Genomic DNA, 19078 nt, shown 5'->3' with positions numbered 1-19078 from the left:
TGATATTTGATTGTATGAAGATGAATATTTGAATTAGTAATATATTGCATAGCTTTGAAAACATCATATGTACACCCAATTATCGTTAGGGGGTTTATTAAAAAAAAACCCGGCAAAAGTGTGGAAGAAGAAAATTGGGTATGAAGGACACACACATGTTTGCAATTGGGATGATGGTAGCTAGCTGTATGTGCTTTAAAATTATTAGTGGGACTAGCTATTTAGATATAGAAGATTGCAGGGTTGTGGTGGGCAGCACAAAAACACTCAAACGGATGCCGAAACAATCCACAAAAGGTAATTCACACAAAATCAGAGACTGGGAGGTTAGAGCAACTCCAATGGGGCGACCCATTTCGTCCGCCCGCGTCTGTTTGGATTGGCGCGGACAAAAGTAGCGGCCCAACGCGCCGATCCAAACTCAAATCGTGTATGCCTGTCGTTCGCGCCGACTCATTTCCGGCCCAAAATTGCGCCTGGTCCGCCGCGTCCCCACCTGGCGGCCACCCAACCGCCACCGGTCATCTTATTTATGACGACCACCGACAGCGGGCCCACGCGTCAGCCAGTGGAAGCATCTTTTTTTAACCACGCGTGCGGCGGGGTCGACCTCATCCACTTCTCCCGTCCACATCTGCCTCCCCCCACCACTCCCTTTGCTTCCTTGCCGGCGACCGCAAACCCTAGCCATGGGCCTCTTCGGCAGCAGCAATGGCAAGGGCAAGGGCAAGGGCATCCCCGGTGCCTCGTCCTCCCGTGCTCCCCTTCCCCCTTCCTCCTCCTCCGGCGGCGACGCGTTTCCGCCCTGGTCGCCGGCGCCTGCACATCCCGGTGCACCAAGCGCGGTGGCGCTGGGAGTACATGCAGCCATTGTCATACCCCGATGTCACGCTGCCGCACCGTTGGCATCTGGATCCGCAGCGGATCCCGGTGCCGGCGGTTCCTCGTACCCAACGTGCGCACGACGACGAGGTGCGCAGGCGCCGCGCGCAGCTCACGCCGGAGCGGCGTCGGCTGCCAGAGTACGCCGTCGACTCCCCCAACTGGGAGGCGTGGTTCGCCCTCGAACACGAGGAGCAACGACGCTCGGGTGTCGACGCCGTCCCGCCGCCGTTCCCACCGCCGCCCCCGCAGGTAAAGCCGGAGGACATGGAGGCGGAGGCGGAGTACCAAGCCGCCCTCGAGGAGGCCCTGCAGCACGCGCTGAAGGCTAGCCGACTCGAGGAGGACGCGCACTGGGATGGGCTGGAGCAAGCCCTTGCCCTGTCGGCAGCGGGGGACTCTGTCCACACCCCGCTCTTCGTGCCGCCACCGTCGCCGCCCGTCCAGCCCAAGCCGGAGCCGGAGCCGGAGCCGACGCATAAGCGCTCCCCACCTCCACCCACTTGGCCGGAGGAGGCCTACTCGTGGACGGGTTAGTACCGCGAGTGGGTGAGCGCGCCTCCCGTCCACTTCGCCGCGACGCCGGAGGAGGAGGCGGCCCACCTCGAGCGATGGAAGGAGCACTGGCTTTGCCAGGAGTAGGCCGACGGCGAGGAGCAGATGCGCTACAACGTCATGCTCCAACGCGACGCATTATGTTTAATTATGTTTATTTATATTTATTTCATGTAACTAATTATTATTTTTCCACGACGGCACATTTGGGTCGGCCTCCCCGTTGGGCGGTCAAACCGACCTATTTTAAAATGCGGACGCGCACGTCCGCCTGGCCGACCCAAATAGACAAAAAGCGGACAAAACACACGTCCGTTTGGGTCGCCCCGTTAGTGTTGCTCTTACACCACGTGACACATGTGATAAACAATCCAGAGTATGCAAAAAGAGACTGGGAAGTTACTATGATCACTGCAGAGTGTTCACCAACGATGACAAAAGAAAACAAACAAGGCTATCACTATTATATACAAATGGCAGATATCTTAAAAAGTCGCCACCATTCCTTCCTTGCTGTTACAGATGTTAAGGCCTCTTTTGGTTCATAGGATAGAATTATTATAGGAATAGGAATCTTATAGAAAATGAGATGACATGTATCTCAAATTCTATGAGTAGGAATAGGGAACAAGATGTCATTTGGTTGACATCAAAGGAATTTTTTCATTAAGTCTAGCCTTATTTTTATTTCCTATGAAAGGGGGATGTGCTGCAAGGCGATTAAGTTGGGTAACGCCAGGGTTTTCCCAGTCACGACGTTGTAAAACGACGGCCAGTGAATTGTAATACGACTCACTATAGGGCGAATTCCTATAAAATTCGTCCAAACCAAAGGAGGCCTAAGGTGGCTGCTCAGATTGAAAATAGCTTGTCTTCCACTCTGCAGATAAAATAAAAATCGGACATGTCATCGCTCTAGAAAAGAGAGTAGAACAACAAAAGTTTAAAAAGCACATGCAAATTGGGAATCAAACAAATAACAAAAAATGCAGGGTGCAGCACATACTATTTTTTACGCGCAATCAATATCAAAACAGAAAACGGTGTTGCACATTTCTTACTATTTAACTTCGTACATTTTTATTCGCCAAAAAAGAACTAGATTTTGAGCCATTAAGACATTATCAACATGTGAAGCAGAAATCAAGGCCACATTGCCACAAGTTATAAACAGTTAAGTTATATGCTTAAGAAACAGCAATAACATAATTACAGAGAAAGAAAGGAACGAAAAAGGAAGACAGTAACTGATCCATTCAGATGCGCATTGACATGCTCCATATCTATCCAAAGGCTGTCATCAGTTCGGTTATGAGAAGAATCACCTCACTCTAGTGATATACACAGATTTTCATGCTGCCGAAAGATAGATCACACAGAAGATAGATGCTCTTTATCCGAATTCAAGTTTTTTTTTACAACTCGAGAGTCATGCAACATCAAGTGCACAAAGCTATAATGTCAAATGAATTTTCTACCAGTTGAGTTACAGTAAGAGCAGTGACAGAGGTTGAAGGAAAATGTTGAGGGGGCCAAACTGATGAGGTATGCTTAAAATTTGAGAAATCTAAGCATATTTCTAGATTAGGATGGCCCGTTGGTCATAGGGAAGCTCCACCACTGTGAGTAAGAGTACAAGAGGGGGGGGGGGGGGGGGGGGGGCGTAATTTAATGATAATGGATCACATCATACACACTGCCAATGACTAGCCTATTTTGAAAAAGACTAATACCTATTTCTACAGAAAAGACGCCTAATAAGCGTCTACCCTGTACAAATAAGCATCGGTGCTTAAAGAAAGACTAGTTTATTTCTCTAAGCACCTCCCCTAAACGTCTTGCATTGTACAAGGCCTCAAATAGCTGAAACTAACAAGTATAAGTATTGACAATGGCTGTTCGAGAGAAAAAAAAAGGTATCGATGTTATGACCGGCTTGGTCTATACTAGGAAGAGGCCCACCGAGCATTAGTATTAGGGGCTTGGCTCACAAGTTATCTTAGGCTAAAATTATAAATACTAGTTGTAAGACACCGTTGAGATCAAGCAATAAAGATATTATAATCTTCTGTTGCCCGACTCCCTGAGGAGCCGGAACCCTAGCCGCTGCCGCCTCTAACCCTAGCCGCGACGGCGCCTGTCCGCCGGCGCGCCCGCTCCAGCCCTCGTCCCCTTCCTCCTTGCCCGTACAACCTGCGCTGGAGGCCTGGTAGGAACCCTAGTCCTATCAATTTGGTATTCAGAGACACCAACTCGATCATGTCGCTTCCTCCATCACCGCCGCTGCTGCCAAACACCAACGCCTCACCTACGCTGCCGCCAGCCCCGTCCGCGTCCATGCCGGCGCTCACATCCGGGACGGCCACCCCGACAGCGCCGATCGCCACCGCGGCAGAGCCACCCCCCATCCTCTCGCTCGAGGAGGTCTCGGGCACCCTTCGGAAGCTCGTCCAGGCGGTCAAAGGCATCAGCCTCTACCTCGCCGGGAACCAGCCCCCGCCGCCGAGCGCCACCACCACCGCCTACGGGCCGCCGCCTCTTCCATGGGCCGCCCCGACCTTCCAGTCGCCCTACGGAGGGCTGCCCCCGCCGCCGCTGCTGCTGCAGCACTACCCAACCAAGGGGAACCCTTGGCCCGCGTGGCCGGCCGCCACCGCACCGCTGGGGGACCCTCCCAGCAGCTTCTTCAGGCGCCCCCGCCGGCTACTTCGACGCTGGCTGCGGCGCCGCAGCTCCTCCCGGCGCCGCCATCGTCGACTACATCACCACCCGCGCCCAGGCCCACGGGTCGGCCCCTGCACCAGGTGCAGTTTCCTCCATCGCCATCGCCAATTCCCGCGTGGGCGGCCGGCTCGTCGCCGGCCCGGGTGTATACCACGCCGGAGCACCCGACGCCCTCCCTCCGGTTTGACCGTCCCTCCGGCTCGGCGACCTATGCCCCGGAGATCCCCGACCCGGCACACTCGCTGCCGCCGACTGCAGCCACCCCGGGCACGATGGTCCGACACCCCCTCGCTTCGCCAAACTGGACTTCGCCACCTACGAGGGCACGGAGGACCCTCTCAACTGGCTCAACCAGTGCGAGCAGTTCTTTCGCGGGCAGCGGACGCTCGCTTCAGATCGTACCTGGCTCGCGTCCTATCATCTCCGCGGCGCGGCGCAGACCTGGTACTACGCCCTCGAGCAGGACGAGGGCGGCATGCCACCATGGGAGCGCTTCCGGGAGCTCTGTCTTCTCCGGTTCGGGCCTCCTATCCGCGGGAGCCGCCTGGCGGCCCTCGGCCGCTTACAGTTCACCTCCACGGTTCAGGACTACGCCGACCGCTTCCAGGCCCTGGCATGCCACGCGCCGAGCGTCTCCGGGATTCAGCGTGCCGAGTTATTTGTGGGCGGTCTGCCGGACCATATTCGCGCGGACGTCGAGCTCCGGGATCCCCCCGCCTCCAGACGGCCATGTACTACGCCCTAGCTTTCGAGCAGCGGGCCCAGGCACTGCAGCAACAGCCCGGACGGGGCGGCCGCCAGCCCAGTCGACCAGCGCCGACTCCTCCAGCACCGGGCCGGCCTCCTCCAGCCGTGACGACCACGCCCCCGGCCACCACACGGACTTTCCGCCGGTTGTCACCGGCCGAGCAGCAGGAGCGTCGCCGTCAGGGACTCTGCTTCAACTGCGATGAGCCCTACACGCCGACCCATGTCTGCCCCCGCCTCTTTTACTTGGAGACAGTCGACTACACCGATGCGACACCACCACCCGAGGCGACCGCGGACACGCCCGCGGATCCCACGGCGACGGCGTGCGTCGTCTCCCTCCACGCCCTCGCCGGCATCCGTGGCGAGCGGACCATGCTGCTGCCGGTGACGATCCATGGCGAGTGACTGGTGGCCCTGCTGGATACTGGCTCCACCCATAACTTCTTGCCCGAGGCGACCATGCGTCGGCTAGCCCTTCCGACGACGGGCGGGGAGCGCCTGCGGATCACGGTGGCGAACGGCGATCGCCTCCGGTGTCATGGGCTCGCCCGTGACGTTCCCATCTCCATTGGTGGCGAACACTTCTCCATTACATGTGTAGGGATCGACCTTGGCTGCTTCGACCTCATCCTCGGGGTGGATTTTCTACGGACCCTCGGTCCCATCCTATGAGACTTCGACGCGCTCACGATGACGTTATGGCGGCTGGGCCTCCGCGTCCGGTGGGACGGCCTTGGGGGCGCTGCGCCGGCCGTGCCCCATCTCCAGCTGGTCGCCGCGTCCTCGGAGGCCGAGCAACCCCTGCTGGATTCCCTTCTGCAGCAGCACAGCGACCTCTTCGACGAGCCATGGGGTCTTCCGCCCGCCCGGGTGTACGACCATCATATCCACCTCATGCCGGGTACCCCTCCTGTGGCGGTTCGGCCCTACCGCTACCCTCAGCTGCAGAAGGATGAGTTGGAGCGCCAGTGTGCCCTGATGCTCGCCGCGGGCATCATCCGGATCTCCACGTCACCCTTCACCGCCCCGGTGCTGCTCGTCCGCAAGTCGGACGACACTTGGCGTTTCTGCATCGACTACCGCGCCCTGAACGCGCTCACGCTCAAGGACAAGTTCCCTATACCGGTGGTCGACGAGCTCTTGGATGAGCTACATGGGGCGCGCTTCTTCACCAAGCTCGATCTCCGGTCAGGCTATCATCAGGTGCGTATGCATCCAGACGACATCACCAAGAAGGCGTTTCGCACCCACCATGGCCATTTCGAGTTCTTGGTGATGCCCTTCGGCCTCGCCAACGCCCCAGCGACTTTCCAGGCCCTGATGAACGACGTCCTCCGGCCCTACTTACGGCGATTTGTGCTTGTTTTCTTTGATGACATTCTTATCTACAGCGTCACCTGGGCTGAGCACCTCCAGCACGTCGCCATCGTCTTCAACGAGCTTCGGGCGCACCACCTCCACCTTAAGCGCTCGAAGTGCTCGTTCGGGACACCTACCGTCGCCTACCTCGGCCATGTCATCTCTGCCGACGGGGTGGCTATGGACGCCGACAAGGTGGCGGCCGTCTCCGCATGGCCGACACCTCGCTCGCCGCGGGCTCTCCGCGGGTTCCTCGGCCTCGCCGGCTACTACCGGAAATTTATCCGGGAGTTCGGGCTCATCGCGACGCCCCTCACGCGGTTGCTTCGCCGCGACGCTTTCGCTTGGGACGACGACGGCGTTCGAGGCCCTCAAGGGGGCCCTCACGACGGGCCCCGTCCTCCAGATGCCCGACTTCGACCGCCCGTTCGTGGTGGACTGTGACGCCTCGGGCGCTGGTTTCGGCGCCGTGCTTCATCAGGGCGATGGACCCCTCGCCTTCTTCAGCCGGCCTTTCGCTCCTCACCATCTCAAGTTGGCGGCATACGAGCGGGAGCTCATTGGCCTTGTGCAGGCCGTTCGTCATTGGCGGCCGTACTTGTGGGGACGGTCCTTCCACATTCGCACAAACCACTACAGCCTGAAGTTCTTGCTGCACCAACGGCTGTCGACCGTGCCACAACACCAGTGGATCAACAAGCTCTTCGGCTTCGACTTCTCCGTCGAGTATCGGCCGGGCCGCCTTAACACCGTGGCCGACGCGCTGTCCCGTCGCGACTCCGACATCGCCTCCGTCGACGAGTCCGCCGGGGCGGTCCTGTGCATCCGCTCCGGGCCGACGTTCGGTCTCTTCGCCGACATCCGCCGCGCAACTGCGACGGCCGACGACGCCGTCCTTCTTCGGCAGCAGCTCATGGCCGGCGACCTGGAGGAGCCGTGGCGCTTCTCTGACGGACTGCTTCTCCATGGGCGCCGGATCTTTGTTCCGGCGCATGATGATCTCCGTCACCAGGTGTTACAGCTCGCCCACTCGGCAGGTCATGAGGGTGTGCAGAAAACCCTCCATCGTCTTCGCGTCGACTTCTACATCCCTGGCGATCGCGCCCTGGTCCGCGACTGGGTTCGGTCTTGTCAGACATGCCAGCGCAACAAGACGGAGACCCTACGGCCGGCTGGGTTACTTCAGCCCTTGGAGGTGCCGTCTCAGGTCTGGGCGGATATCTCCATGGACTTCATCGAGGGCCTCCCCAAGGTGGGCGGCAAGTCGGTCATCCTCACGATGGTCGACCGCTTCTCCAAGTACGCCCACTTCATCGCGCTCGGCCATCCGTACACGGCGGCGTCCGTGGCCCGGGCCTTCTTCGACGACATTGTCCGTCTACACGGGTTCCTTGCTTCGATCGTCAGTGATCGGGACCCAGCCATGTCTGGCGCGACCTCTTCAGGATGGCGTGTGTCCAGCTCCGCCTGAGTACGGCGTTCCATCCTCAGACAGACGGTCAGTCCGAGGTGGTTAACAAGGTCATTGCCATGTATTTGCGTTGTGTGACAGGTGATCGGCCTCGCGCTTGGGTGGACTGGCTCTCTTGGGCGGAGTACTGCTACAACACCTCCTATCACTTCGCCCTGCGCGCTACGCCGTTTGAGGTGGTCTATGGTCGACCACCCCCGCCTATACTACCGGTGGACCCGGAGACGGCTCGGACAGCGGTTGCAGGTGACCTTATCCGCACCCGCGACGAGATGCTTGCTGAGGTCCGTCAGCGTCTCCTTCAGGCCCAGCAGCTGGCCAAGCATTACTACGACGATCATCACCGCGAGGCGGAATTCGCGGTGGGTGACTGGGTGTGGCTGCGTCTTCTCCACCGCTCTACGTAGTCGCTTGACCCGCACGCCAAGCGCAAGCTCGGGCCTCGCTACGCCGGGCCCTTCCCTATCTTGGAGCGCATTGGGAAGGTGGCCTATCGTCTTCAGCTTCCAGCCCGCGCTCGCATCCACGACGTCTTCCATGTGGGGCTGCTCAAGCCTTTTCGTGGCGAGCCACCGGCGGCTCCTCCGGCGCTTCCGCCAACCGCCGATGGTCGCATTCTTCCAGAGCCAACAAAGGTGTTGCAGGCACAACTCCGTCGTGGCGTCTGGTTCGTCCTCGTTCAGTGGGCAGGCCTTCCGGAGGAGGAGGCTACTTGGGAGCAGCGTGAGGATTTTCGCCAACACTATCCAGACTTTCAGCTCCAGGACGAGCTGTTTGCGCAGGCGGGGAGAGATGTTATGACCGGCTTGGTCTGTACTAGGAAGAGGCCCACCGGGCATTAGTATTAGGGGCTTGGCCCACAAATTATCTTAGGCAAGTTATCTTAGGCTAAAGTTATAAATACTAGTTGTAAGACACCGTTGAGATCAAGCAATAAAGATATTATAATCTTCTGTTGCCCGGCTCCCTGAGGAGCCGGAACCCTAGCCGCCGCCTCTAACCCTAGCTGCGACGGCGCCTGTCCGCCGGCGCGCCCGCTCCAGCCCTCGTCCCCCTCCTCCTTGCCCATACAACCTGCGCCGGAGGCCTGGTAGGAACCCTAGTCCTACCAATCGATGACGGCAAGTTTGCGTAGGAAATAAATATGTCATGTCCAAATATAGTAAAAAGACAACGCAGGTCTTATCTAATTTGTGACATTACGCACTCTTCAAGATCTAATTCAATAATCTCTTACACTAAGAAATGGCCCGTTAGTGTTATGTACATTATAGAGAATCATAATGTTACTCTGATGACAACAACAATGCTCTTTTCACAAGATTACGTATCTGAGCAAGGCAAAAATATTTTATGGAAAGAGATATAGTGCAGAGCTATGGTCTCACTTGTCTTATTTGTTCACCATGTTATCAGCGATCATCTTTTCCTTGGTATCAATGCGTAACCGGACACTTCCAACCTGGTTCATTTGGCTCTCGTAGTACCTTTTCCTCTTCAAGCACTGCATTGCTGCTTGCTTGTTTCCTGATTTTGTGAACAACTTGGCACGTTCCATCTCTTGTGATATCTTCTTTTGCAAGACTGCCTCTTTTGCCACAAAGACATCACGAGCCTAGAGTATAGTGTAGGTAATCAAGTCAGTAGGTAAGAAACATGATATGCTAATCGAGTTAGCAACAACAGTCCTGCATATCATACAACCTTTAAACTCAGTTAAATACTGTCGAATTCGTGATTAGGCCAAGAGGACAAAAAATGAGAAGGAAAATAGCTGCCAGGGAAACTCCAAATTGTTGCGTTCTAAATAAGTAACCACAAGTGCAGAAGTTTGCTCTAACTAAGTTCCCTATTTCTAGAGACTGAAAGAGAAAAGGAAAACAACTTATTTATGTAACTCAAAAAGGGAGGAGAAAATAATTTGGAAGAAGCCTTGTCCCAACCATGGGAAACCCTACAACTGTATTGAGGTGCCTGCATGGTATGCATTGTTTATACTGCAGAATAACCCTGTGTTCCTTTTCTTAATGTTTTTACTTGAACATGCAACTATGCAAGATTTTTTTACTTGAATAACCCTACAGCTTTAGTTTCTTCACATCTGCCCTGTGATTTCCCATCACCGCAGAAGCACTCCAAAGTTTCCTTTTTTAGGTTCCAAAGTCAATTAGAAATAAGATCACGATGACGTGCCAATTCCCCAAGTCGGTATCAGGATATGCAATGACGGCGATGCCTCACTGGTTTTGCACTAGGTTAGCAATGTAGCCAATCTTCATCCCTTCCAAACAGGGTGCTGGATCAAACATGACAAGTCTTCTTCGCTTAAATAGTCAAACAGAACAGGAGGAAAGCACCCACATTTGATCAACAAAAAGAAGAAAATGACAAACAAAACAACAACGTTCACACACGCTGCGTCCTCCCCACCTACTGACCACTGTACTTCCACGCCATGTCAACAGAGAGGCCTCGAGATGGACTAGATTCACACCCAGAGAAAATGCACATCATCTGAGACATTGTTGAGTCCTCTAAGTTAGCAAATCTAGACCTTCCACAGCTTGATATGCCTCGATCCCGCAACAAGTCTAAGATGAGAACCAAAACAAAGCCAATCCGCTGCCAGTTTACATGGGTTGCTCCACATTCAAAACCAAAAAAGAGCAGGAAATCAGAAAAGAAAAATTCTGTGCCCCATCAATCTATGGGGAAATACGCACAACCAGCGAACTCTTCCGCACAGGAGAAAAATAATCACAGATTGATGCGTTTTCGCTAACAGGCATGATACAGTCCACCTGCCAATTTCGAATTGTTGGGAATAAGGAGAGGGATTCGGTGGTCAGACCTGCTTGAGCTGGTCAGTGGCGGAGCACTCGTCGCGGCAGCCACGGAGGATCCACGACAACATCGCGGATGCGGTGGTTCTACCCTGTCAGCGGCGGCGGCAGCGGCTACTCGGAGGAAAGGTAAAAACGCCTTCCGAAAATGAAAATGAAAATGATAAAGCGGCAGTTTTTTTGACGGAGTATTATTTTATTAGGTATAAAAAAAGCGGCGGTGGCAACGGCGACGGGGTATTATTTTTGGATATGGACTCAGCGGGCCACTTTGTATGGGCCTTCGAACCTTGGCGCCTTCCCCAAAAAAGCTTGTATTTTTATTTTTTACAAAAAAGATATCCGAAAGCATCTTAAAATCTCTATCTCTATTTTCTTCTTCTTACACTTAGATTGCAAAAAGAATAGTGTTGGAAATATGAGCAATTTATCAAATGATTTTATTAGCAGAAATATTAGATAAAACATGACTAATATAACAGTGACAAAACAAGCCATGCGATTTGATAAAGAGAAGGTAAACAACATCTTCATATATGAACTGTAACTGAACATATATAGAGCAGCCAGTATAGCAAGTTGCATATATGAAATAGAGTCTAACATATGTAGGGCAAATACTAGAACAAGGAACTGCAGCAGGACCTCTAACAGAAAGGAGAAGAACACGTACGGGACAGCAGCAGCAGAAGCGCTGGACTTGGCGTCAGTGTCCTCGCCTGTCATGTCGTCGAGGAGGTCGTGGACGTCGGGGAAGAAGTCGTCGCCGGGAAAGTAGCCGTCGAAGTCCGTGATGAAGAAGCTAGTAGTCGCGCGGAGCGCTCCCAAAAAACCTTATCACCCTTCTCCCGCACAGGACTCAAAAGGTGCGGTTCCGGAGGCCTACTGTCCTGACCTGCGGTGCACGCCGCAAGACAGGATGGGGAAGAATGTAGCAGCAGCGCAGTGGGCGGAACTTTGTGGCGAGAGGAAGAGGAGCTTCTGTTGTGTCTCTCTGGAGAGGAGCGACCTCTCTTATATAGGCACATGAGAAGGACGCGAAGAGGCTGCGGCGGGAGGTGAAGCAACGAAGGGAGACGAAGCGAACAGGTAGCGGCCGAAGAGGCGCGCCGTCCGAATTCAGTGTCCACTATAGAAAACGTTTCAACTCCCACGTGACCTTTCGTATACCCGTCGTGCGTGCAAAAATTTAGACATTGGCTCGGCTCATTCCCGCAACCCGCGGCGCGTCGTGACGAGGCGTGGCGTGGCGAGGCGGGCGGCGGCGGAGGAGCGCGCGTGGATGTCCCTCTTATTCTCATGCTCATACATGTGGGGAAAGAACATCCCTTATAAAAAGGTCCAACTCCCTCTAAACTAGCAATGTGGGACTAAATTTTTGTTCCACCTCTTGCCTTGCACGAATGGGCTGCGTGGGCCTCTAGGATTTATTAGAAATTTCTGAAACTGCTATTGGGCTAGGCCCAAAATAGACAAAATTCCAGCAATCCCCCACCAGATCCCAGAGGCACACAAAATTTGCATTTGGTTCCAAAACACTGTTTTATATACCGGTACTGCAGTGGAGACTGTTAAGTTGAACTTCCACCTAGAACTCTATGCTACACTAGTAAGCAAGTTGAACAGTGGACTGGGCCTTGAACTGCAAGTTTTCTGCGAATCTAGCTTCACATAAAGCCTTGACCGATACGTGGCTACCGTGGGTCTTCCCCGCGGGTGGAGCTTATGCGTCATACTCCGTGACCTTTCATGAATTTACTAGAGAGAACCCTACTCTCATAGATTGCGACGTTTGACAATCAGACTCATATAGGTGTGTTCTTCAAAAGATGTTCTGCAGGATAACATCTCTGCTTAAATAAGCCACTTAGAACACATTAAGATATACATCAACCTGCCATGCAGATTAGGAGAGTATTGCATCTTCATGGAGTGGTATTGTGAATAGTAAGGATACTCTCCTCTCAGTTGACCAACAACTTGTCTTCCACATCTAATTCACGGGATCTCCGATCACAAAGAATAGGTTACCACTGTGAACAACTCATATTGTGGGTCTCATACCCATCTCTCTCGATGCATTATCTATCACATTACGTGATAGATCCTTAGTAAAAGGATCTTCCAGATTCTTAGACGTTTGGATATAATCCAATGTAATAACTCCGGAGTTTCTCATTTTCCTGACAGACTTTAACCTTCTCTGAACATGTCTTGATGACTTCATGTTGTCCTTTGAGCTGCTCACTTTCGTGATCACAGTTTGATTGTCGTAGTTCATAAGGACACCCGGTATAGGTTTCTCAACAACCGGCAAGTCATTCAAGAGCCGACGAAGCCCATCTGCTTCGACCGTAGCTGTATCTAGTGCTGTGAGTTCTGCTTCCATTGTTGGCCTTGTTAAGATGGTCTGCTTGCAAGACTTCCAAGAAACAGCGCCACCTCCATGAGTGAATACATAACCGCTCGTGGCCTTTATCTCATCAGCATCTGAGATCCAGTTTGAGTCACTATACCCTTCAAGCACCTTTGGATGCCCGGTGTAGTGAATTTCATAATTTGCAGTGCCTTTCAAGTAATGCAAAACTCTCTCTAGAGCTTTCCAATGCACATCTCCTGGTTTTGAGACAAACCGACTCAGTTTGCTAACATCAGAAGAGATGTCAGGTCTTGTAGCACTTGCTAAGTACATAAGCGAGCCAATAATATGAGAATATTTCAATTGATCTCTAGCAATTCTTCGTTTCTTTCGAAGTAACACACTCGCATCATATGGTGTTGGAGAGGGCTTGCAGTCACTATAGCCAAAGCGACTCAAGATCTTTTCCACATAGTGAGATTGAAGCAATGTAATCCCACCATCATCGTCTCTCAACAACTTGTTGTTCAGAATGACATCAGCCACTCCTAAATCCTTCATCTCAAAACAATGAGATAGGAAATCCTTGACCTCCTTAATAAAATTCAGATTTGTTCCAAAAATCAGTATGTCATCAACATACAAGCACAGAATAACTCCCTCGCCCCCACCATGGTGATAGTACACACATTTGTCAGCTTCGTTCACAACAAAGCCTGCAGCTGTTAAAGTTCTTTCAAACTTCTCATGCCACTGTTTGGGTGCTTGCTTAAGTCCGTACAAAGACTTCAGCAACTTGCACACTTTCCCTTCCTGACCATCTAGTACAAACCCATCTGTTTGTTCCATATAAATTTCCTCGTCCAACTCTCCATTTAGGAAAGCAGTCTTAACATCCATTTGATGAACAAGAAGACCATGCGAGGCAGCTAGTGGAAGTAGAACTCGAATAGGGGTCAGTCGAGCCACAGGTGAGTAAGTATCAAAGAAGTCTTTGAAGGAAATATGCCCTAGAGGCAATAATAAAGTTATTATTTATTTCCTTATACCATGATAAATGTTTATTATTCATGCTAGAATTGTATTAACCGGAAACATAATACATGTGTGAATACATAGACAAACAGAGTGTCACTAGTATGCCTCTACTTGACTAGCTCGTTAATCAAAGATGGTTATGTTTCCTAATCATGGACAAAGAGTTGTTATTTTATTAACGGGATCACATCATTAGGTGAATGATCTGATTAACATGACCCATTCCATTAGCTTAGCACCCGATCGTTTAGTATGTTGCTATTGCTTTCTTCATGACTTATACATGTTCCTATGACTATGAGATTATGCAACTCCCGTTTGCCGGAGGAACACTTTGTGTGCTACCAAACATCACAACGTAACTGGGTGATTATAAAGGAGCTCTACAGGTGTCTCCAAAGGTACATGTTGGGTTGGCGTATTTCGAGATTAGGATTTGTCACTCCGATTGTCGGAGAGGTATCTCTGGGCCCTCTCGATAATGCACATCACATAAGCCTTGCAAGAATTGCAACTAATGAGTTAGTTGTGAGATGATGTATTACGGAACGAGTAAAGAGACTTGCCGGTAACGAGATTGAACTAGGTATTGGATACCGACGATCGAATCTCGGGCAAGTAACATACCGATGACAAAGGGAACAACGTATGTTGTTATGCGGTCTGACCGATAAAGATCTTCATAGAATATGTAGGAGCCAATATGAGCATCCAGGTTCCGCTATTGGTTATTGACCGGAGACATGTCTCGGTCATGTCTACATTGTTCTCGAACCGTAGGGTTCGCACGCTTAAGGTTTCGATGACAGTTATATTATGAGTTTATGAGTTTTGATGTACCGAAGGAGTTCGGAGTCCCGGATGAGATCGGGGACGTGACGAGGAGTCTCGAAATGGTCGAGACATAAAGATCGATATATTGGACAACTATATTCGGACATCGGAAAGGTTCCGAGTGATTCGGGTATTTTTCGGAGTACCGGGTAGTTACGGGAGAAGCAATGGGCCTTGATGGGCTTTAGTGGGAAGAGGAGAAAGGGCCAAGGGGCTGCTGCGCCCCCCTCCCCTCTGGTCCGAATTGGACTAGGGAAAAGGGGCCGGCCACCTTTCCTTCTCCTCCACTTCCTTCTCCCTTCCTCCCCTCTTGGTGGACTCCTACTAGGACTTGGAGTCCTAGTAGGACTCCACATCCTGGCCGCATCAATTGCCTTGGCTGGCCTCCTCCTCCTCCATCCTTTATATACTGAGGCAAGGGGCACCCCATGAACACAAGTTGATCTTCGTGATCGTTCCTTAGCCGTGTGCGGTGCCCCCCTCCACCATATTCCACCTCGGTCATATTGTAGCAGTGCTTAGGCGAAGCCCTGCGACGGTAGAACATCAAGATCGTCACCACGCCGTTGTGCTGACGGAACTCCTCCCCGACGCTTTGCTGGATCGGAGCCCGGGGATCGTCATCGAGCTGAACGTGTGCCAAGAACTCGGAGGTGCCGGAGTAACGGTGCTTGGATCGGTCGGATCGTGAAGACGTACGACTACATCAACCGCGTTGTCACAACGCTTCCGCTATCGGTCTACAAGGGTACGTAGATCACACTCTCCCCTCTCGTTGCTATGCATCACCATGATCTTGCATGTGCGTAGGATTTTTTTTGAAATTACTACGTTTCCCAACAGTGGCATCCGAGCCTAGGTTTTATGTGTTGATGTTATATGCACGAGTAGAACACAAGTGAGTTGTGGGCGATATAAGTCATACTGCTTACCAGCATGTCATACTTTGGTTTGGCGGTATTGTTGGACGAAGCGGCCCGGACCGACATTACGCGTATGCTTACGCGAGACCGGTTCTCCCGACGTGCTTTGCACAAAGGTGGCTAGCGGGTGACAGTTTCTCCAACTTTAGTTGAACCGAGTGTGGCTATGCCTGGTCCTTGCGAAGGTTAAAACAGCACCAACTTGACAAACTATCATTGTGGTTTTGATGCATAGGTAAGATTGGTTCTTGCTTAAGCCCGTAGCAGCCACGTAAAACTTGCAACAACAAAGTAGAGGACGTCTAACTTGTTTTTGTAGGGCATGTTGTGATGTGATATGGTCAAGACATGATGCTAAATTTTATTGTATGAGATGATCATATTTTGTAACCGAGTTATCGGCAACTGGCAGGAGCCATATGGTTGTCGCTTTATTGTATGCAATGCAATCGCGCTGTAATGCTTTACTTTATCACTAAGCAGTAGCGATAGTCGTGGAAGCATAAGATTGGCGAGACGACAACGATGCTACGATGGAGATCAAGGTGTCGCACCGGTGACGATGGTGATCATGACGGTGCTTCGAAGATGGAGATCATAAGCACAAGATGATGGTGGCCATATCATATCACTTATATTGATTGCATGTGATGTTTATCTTTTATGCATCTTATCTTGCTTTGATTGACGGTAGCATTATAAGATGATCTCTCACTAATTATCAAGAAGTGTTCTCCCTGAGTATGCACTGTTGCGAAAGTTCTTCGTGCTGAGACACCATGTGATGATCGGGTGTGATAGGCTCTACGTTCAAATACAACGGGTGCAAAACAGTTGCACACGCAGAATACTCAGGTTATACTTGACGAGCCAAGCATATACAGATATGGCCTCGGAACACGGAGACCGAAAGGTCAAGCGTGAATCATATAGCAGATATGATCAACATAGCGATGTTCGCCAATGAAACTACTCCATCTCACGTGATGATCGGACATGGTTTAGTTGATTTGGATCACATAATCACTTAGAGGATTAGAGGGATGTCTATCTAAGTGGGAGTTCTTAAGTAATATGATTAATTGAACTTAAATTTATCATGAACTTAGTCCTGGTAGTATTTTGCAAATTATGTTGTAGATCAATAGCTCGCGTTGTTGCTTCCCTGTGTTTATTTTGATATGTTCCTAGAGAAAATTGTGTTGAAAGATGTTAGTAGCAATGATGCGGATTGGATCCGTGATCTGAGGTTTATCCTCATTGCTGCACAGAAGAATTATGTCCTTGATGCACCGCTAGGTGACGGACCTATTGCAGGAGCAGATGCAGACGTTATGAATGTTTGGCTAGCTCAATATGATGACTACTTGATAGTTTAGTGCACCATGCTTAATGGCTTAGAATCGGGACTTCAAAGACGTTTTGAACGTCATGGAGCATATGAGATGTTCCAGGAGTTGAAGTTAATATTTCAAGCAAATACCCGAGTTGAGAGATATGAAGTCTCCAACAAGTCCTATAGCTAAAAGATGGAGAGGAGAATCGCTCAACTAGTGAGCATGTGCTCAGATTGTCTGGGTACTACAATCGATTGAATCAAGTGGGAGTTAATCTTCCAGATAAGATAGTGATTGACAGAATTCTCTAGTCACCATCACCAAGTTAGTAGAACTTCGTGATGAACTATGATATGCAAGGGATAACGAAAACGATTCCCAAGCTCTTCGTAATGCGGAAATTGACGAAGGTAGAAATCGAGAAAAACATCAAGTGTTGATGGTAGACAAGACCACTAGTTTCAAGAAAAGGGCAGAGGGAAGAAGGGGAACTTCAAGAAGAACAGCAAGCAAGTTGCTGCTCAAGTGAAGAAGCCCAAGTCTGGTCCTAAGCCTGAGACTAAGTGTTTCTACTGCAAAGGGATTGGTCACTGGAAGCGGAACTACCCCAAGTGATTGGCAGATAAGAAGGATGGCAAAGTGAACATAAGTATATTTGATATACATGTTATTGATGTGTACTTTACTAGTGTTTATAGCAACCCCTCAGTATTTGATACTAGTTCAGTTCCTAAGATTAGTAACTCGAAATGGGAGTTGCAGAATAAACAAAGACTAGTTAAGGGTGAAGTGACGATGTGTGTTGGAAGTGGTTCCAAGATTGATATGATCATCATCGCACACTCCCTATACTTTCGGGATTAGTGTTGAACCTGAATAAGTGTTATTTGGTGTTTGCGTTGAGCATGAATATGATTAGATCATGTTTATTGTAATACGGTTATTCATTTAAGCAAGAGAATAAATTGTTGTTCTGTTTACATGAATAAAATCTTATATGGTTACACACCCAATGAAAATAGTTCGTTGGATCTCGATCGTAGTGATACACATAACCATAATATTGAAACCAAAAGATGCAAAGTTAATAATGATAGTGCAACTTATTTGTAGCACTGCCGTTTAGGTCATATTGGTGTAAAGCGCATGAAGAAACTCCATGCTGATGGGCTTTTGGAATCACTTGATTATGAATCAGTTGATGCTTGCGAACCATGCCTCATGGGCAAGATGACTAAGACTCTGTTCTTCGGAACTATGGAGCGAGCAACTGACTTATTGGAAATAAATACATACTGATGTATGCGATCCGATGAGTGTTAAGGCTCGCGGAGGGTATCATTATTTTCTGACCTTCACAGATGATTTGAGCAGATATGGGTATATCTACTTGATGAAACATAAGTCTGAAACATTTGAAAAGTTCAAAGAATTTCAGAGTGAAGTGGAAAATCATCGTGACAAGAAAATAAGGTTTCTACGATCTGATCGCAGAGACAAATATTTGAGTTACGAGTTTGGTCTTCAATTAAACAATGTGGAATAGTTTCACAAATTCATGCCACCTGGAACACCACAGCATAATGGTGTGTCCGAACGTCATAAACGTACTTTATTGGATATAGTACAATCTATGATGCTTCTTAGCGATTTACCACTATCGTTTTGGGGTTATGCATTAGAGACAGCTGCATTCACGTTAAATAGGGCACCATCTAAATCCGTTGAGACGACACTATATGAACTGTGGTTTGGCAAGAAACCAAAGTTGTCGTTTCTTAAAGTTTGGGGTTGCAATGCTTATGTGAAAAAGTTTCATCCTGATATGCTCAAACCCAAATCAGAAAAGTGTGTCTTCATAGGATACCCAAAAAGTTACTGTTGGGTACACCTTCTATCACAGATCCGAAGGCAAGACATTCGTTGCTAAGAATGGATGCTTTCTAGAGAAGGAGGTTCTCTCGAAAGAAGTGAGTGGGAGGAAAGTAGAACTTGATAAGGTA

The 19078-nt window shown here is 50.4% G+C and overlaps 2 protein-coding genes across 3 annotated transcripts; one reads left to right on the top strand and one right to left on the bottom strand.

Annotated features, from left to right (window-relative positions):
• Positions 1–2254: 2254 nt before the first annotated feature.
• LOC125537324 (vacuolar protein sorting-associated protein 32 homolog 1-like) lies at positions 2255–10761 on the bottom strand. Of its 2 annotated transcripts, XM_048700622.1 has the most exons (3): positions 10593–10761; positions 9130–9356; positions 2255–2317 (listed from the first exon to the last, which is right to left on the bottom strand). In XM_048700622.1, the coding sequence occupies exons 1-2, from the start codon at positions 10653–10655 to the stop codon at positions 9135–9137; spliced, it is 285 nt and encodes a 94-aa protein (XP_048556579.1). In that variant the 5' UTR covers positions 10656–10761; the 3' UTR covers positions 2255–2317; positions 9130–9134. The 2 variants fall into 2 exon arrangements, with proteins under 2 accessions (XP_048556579.1, XP_048556578.1); XM_048700621.1 differs by lacking the exon at positions 2255–2317 and having other exon boundaries at positions 8924–9356; positions 10593–10760.
• Positions 3697–4908, top strand: LOC125536741 (formin-2-like). Its single transcript, XM_048699988.1, has 2 exons — positions 3697–4241; positions 4348–4908. Exons 1-2 carry the CDS (start codon positions 3697–3699, stop codon positions 4904–4906), a joined length of 1104 nt encoding a protein of 367 aa, XP_048555945.1. The 3' UTR covers positions 4907–4908.
• Positions 10762–19078: the final 8317 nt, after the last annotated feature.

Source organism: Triticum urartu, chromosome 2 (genome assembly GCF_003073215.2).
Source record: "Triticum urartu cultivar G1812 chromosome 2, Tu2.1, whole genome shotgun sequence".
NCBI classification, from domain to species: Eukaryota; Viridiplantae; Streptophyta; class Magnoliopsida; order Poales; family Poaceae; genus Triticum; species Triticum urartu.
This window is presented reverse-complemented; position numbering and strand designations above follow the sequence as displayed.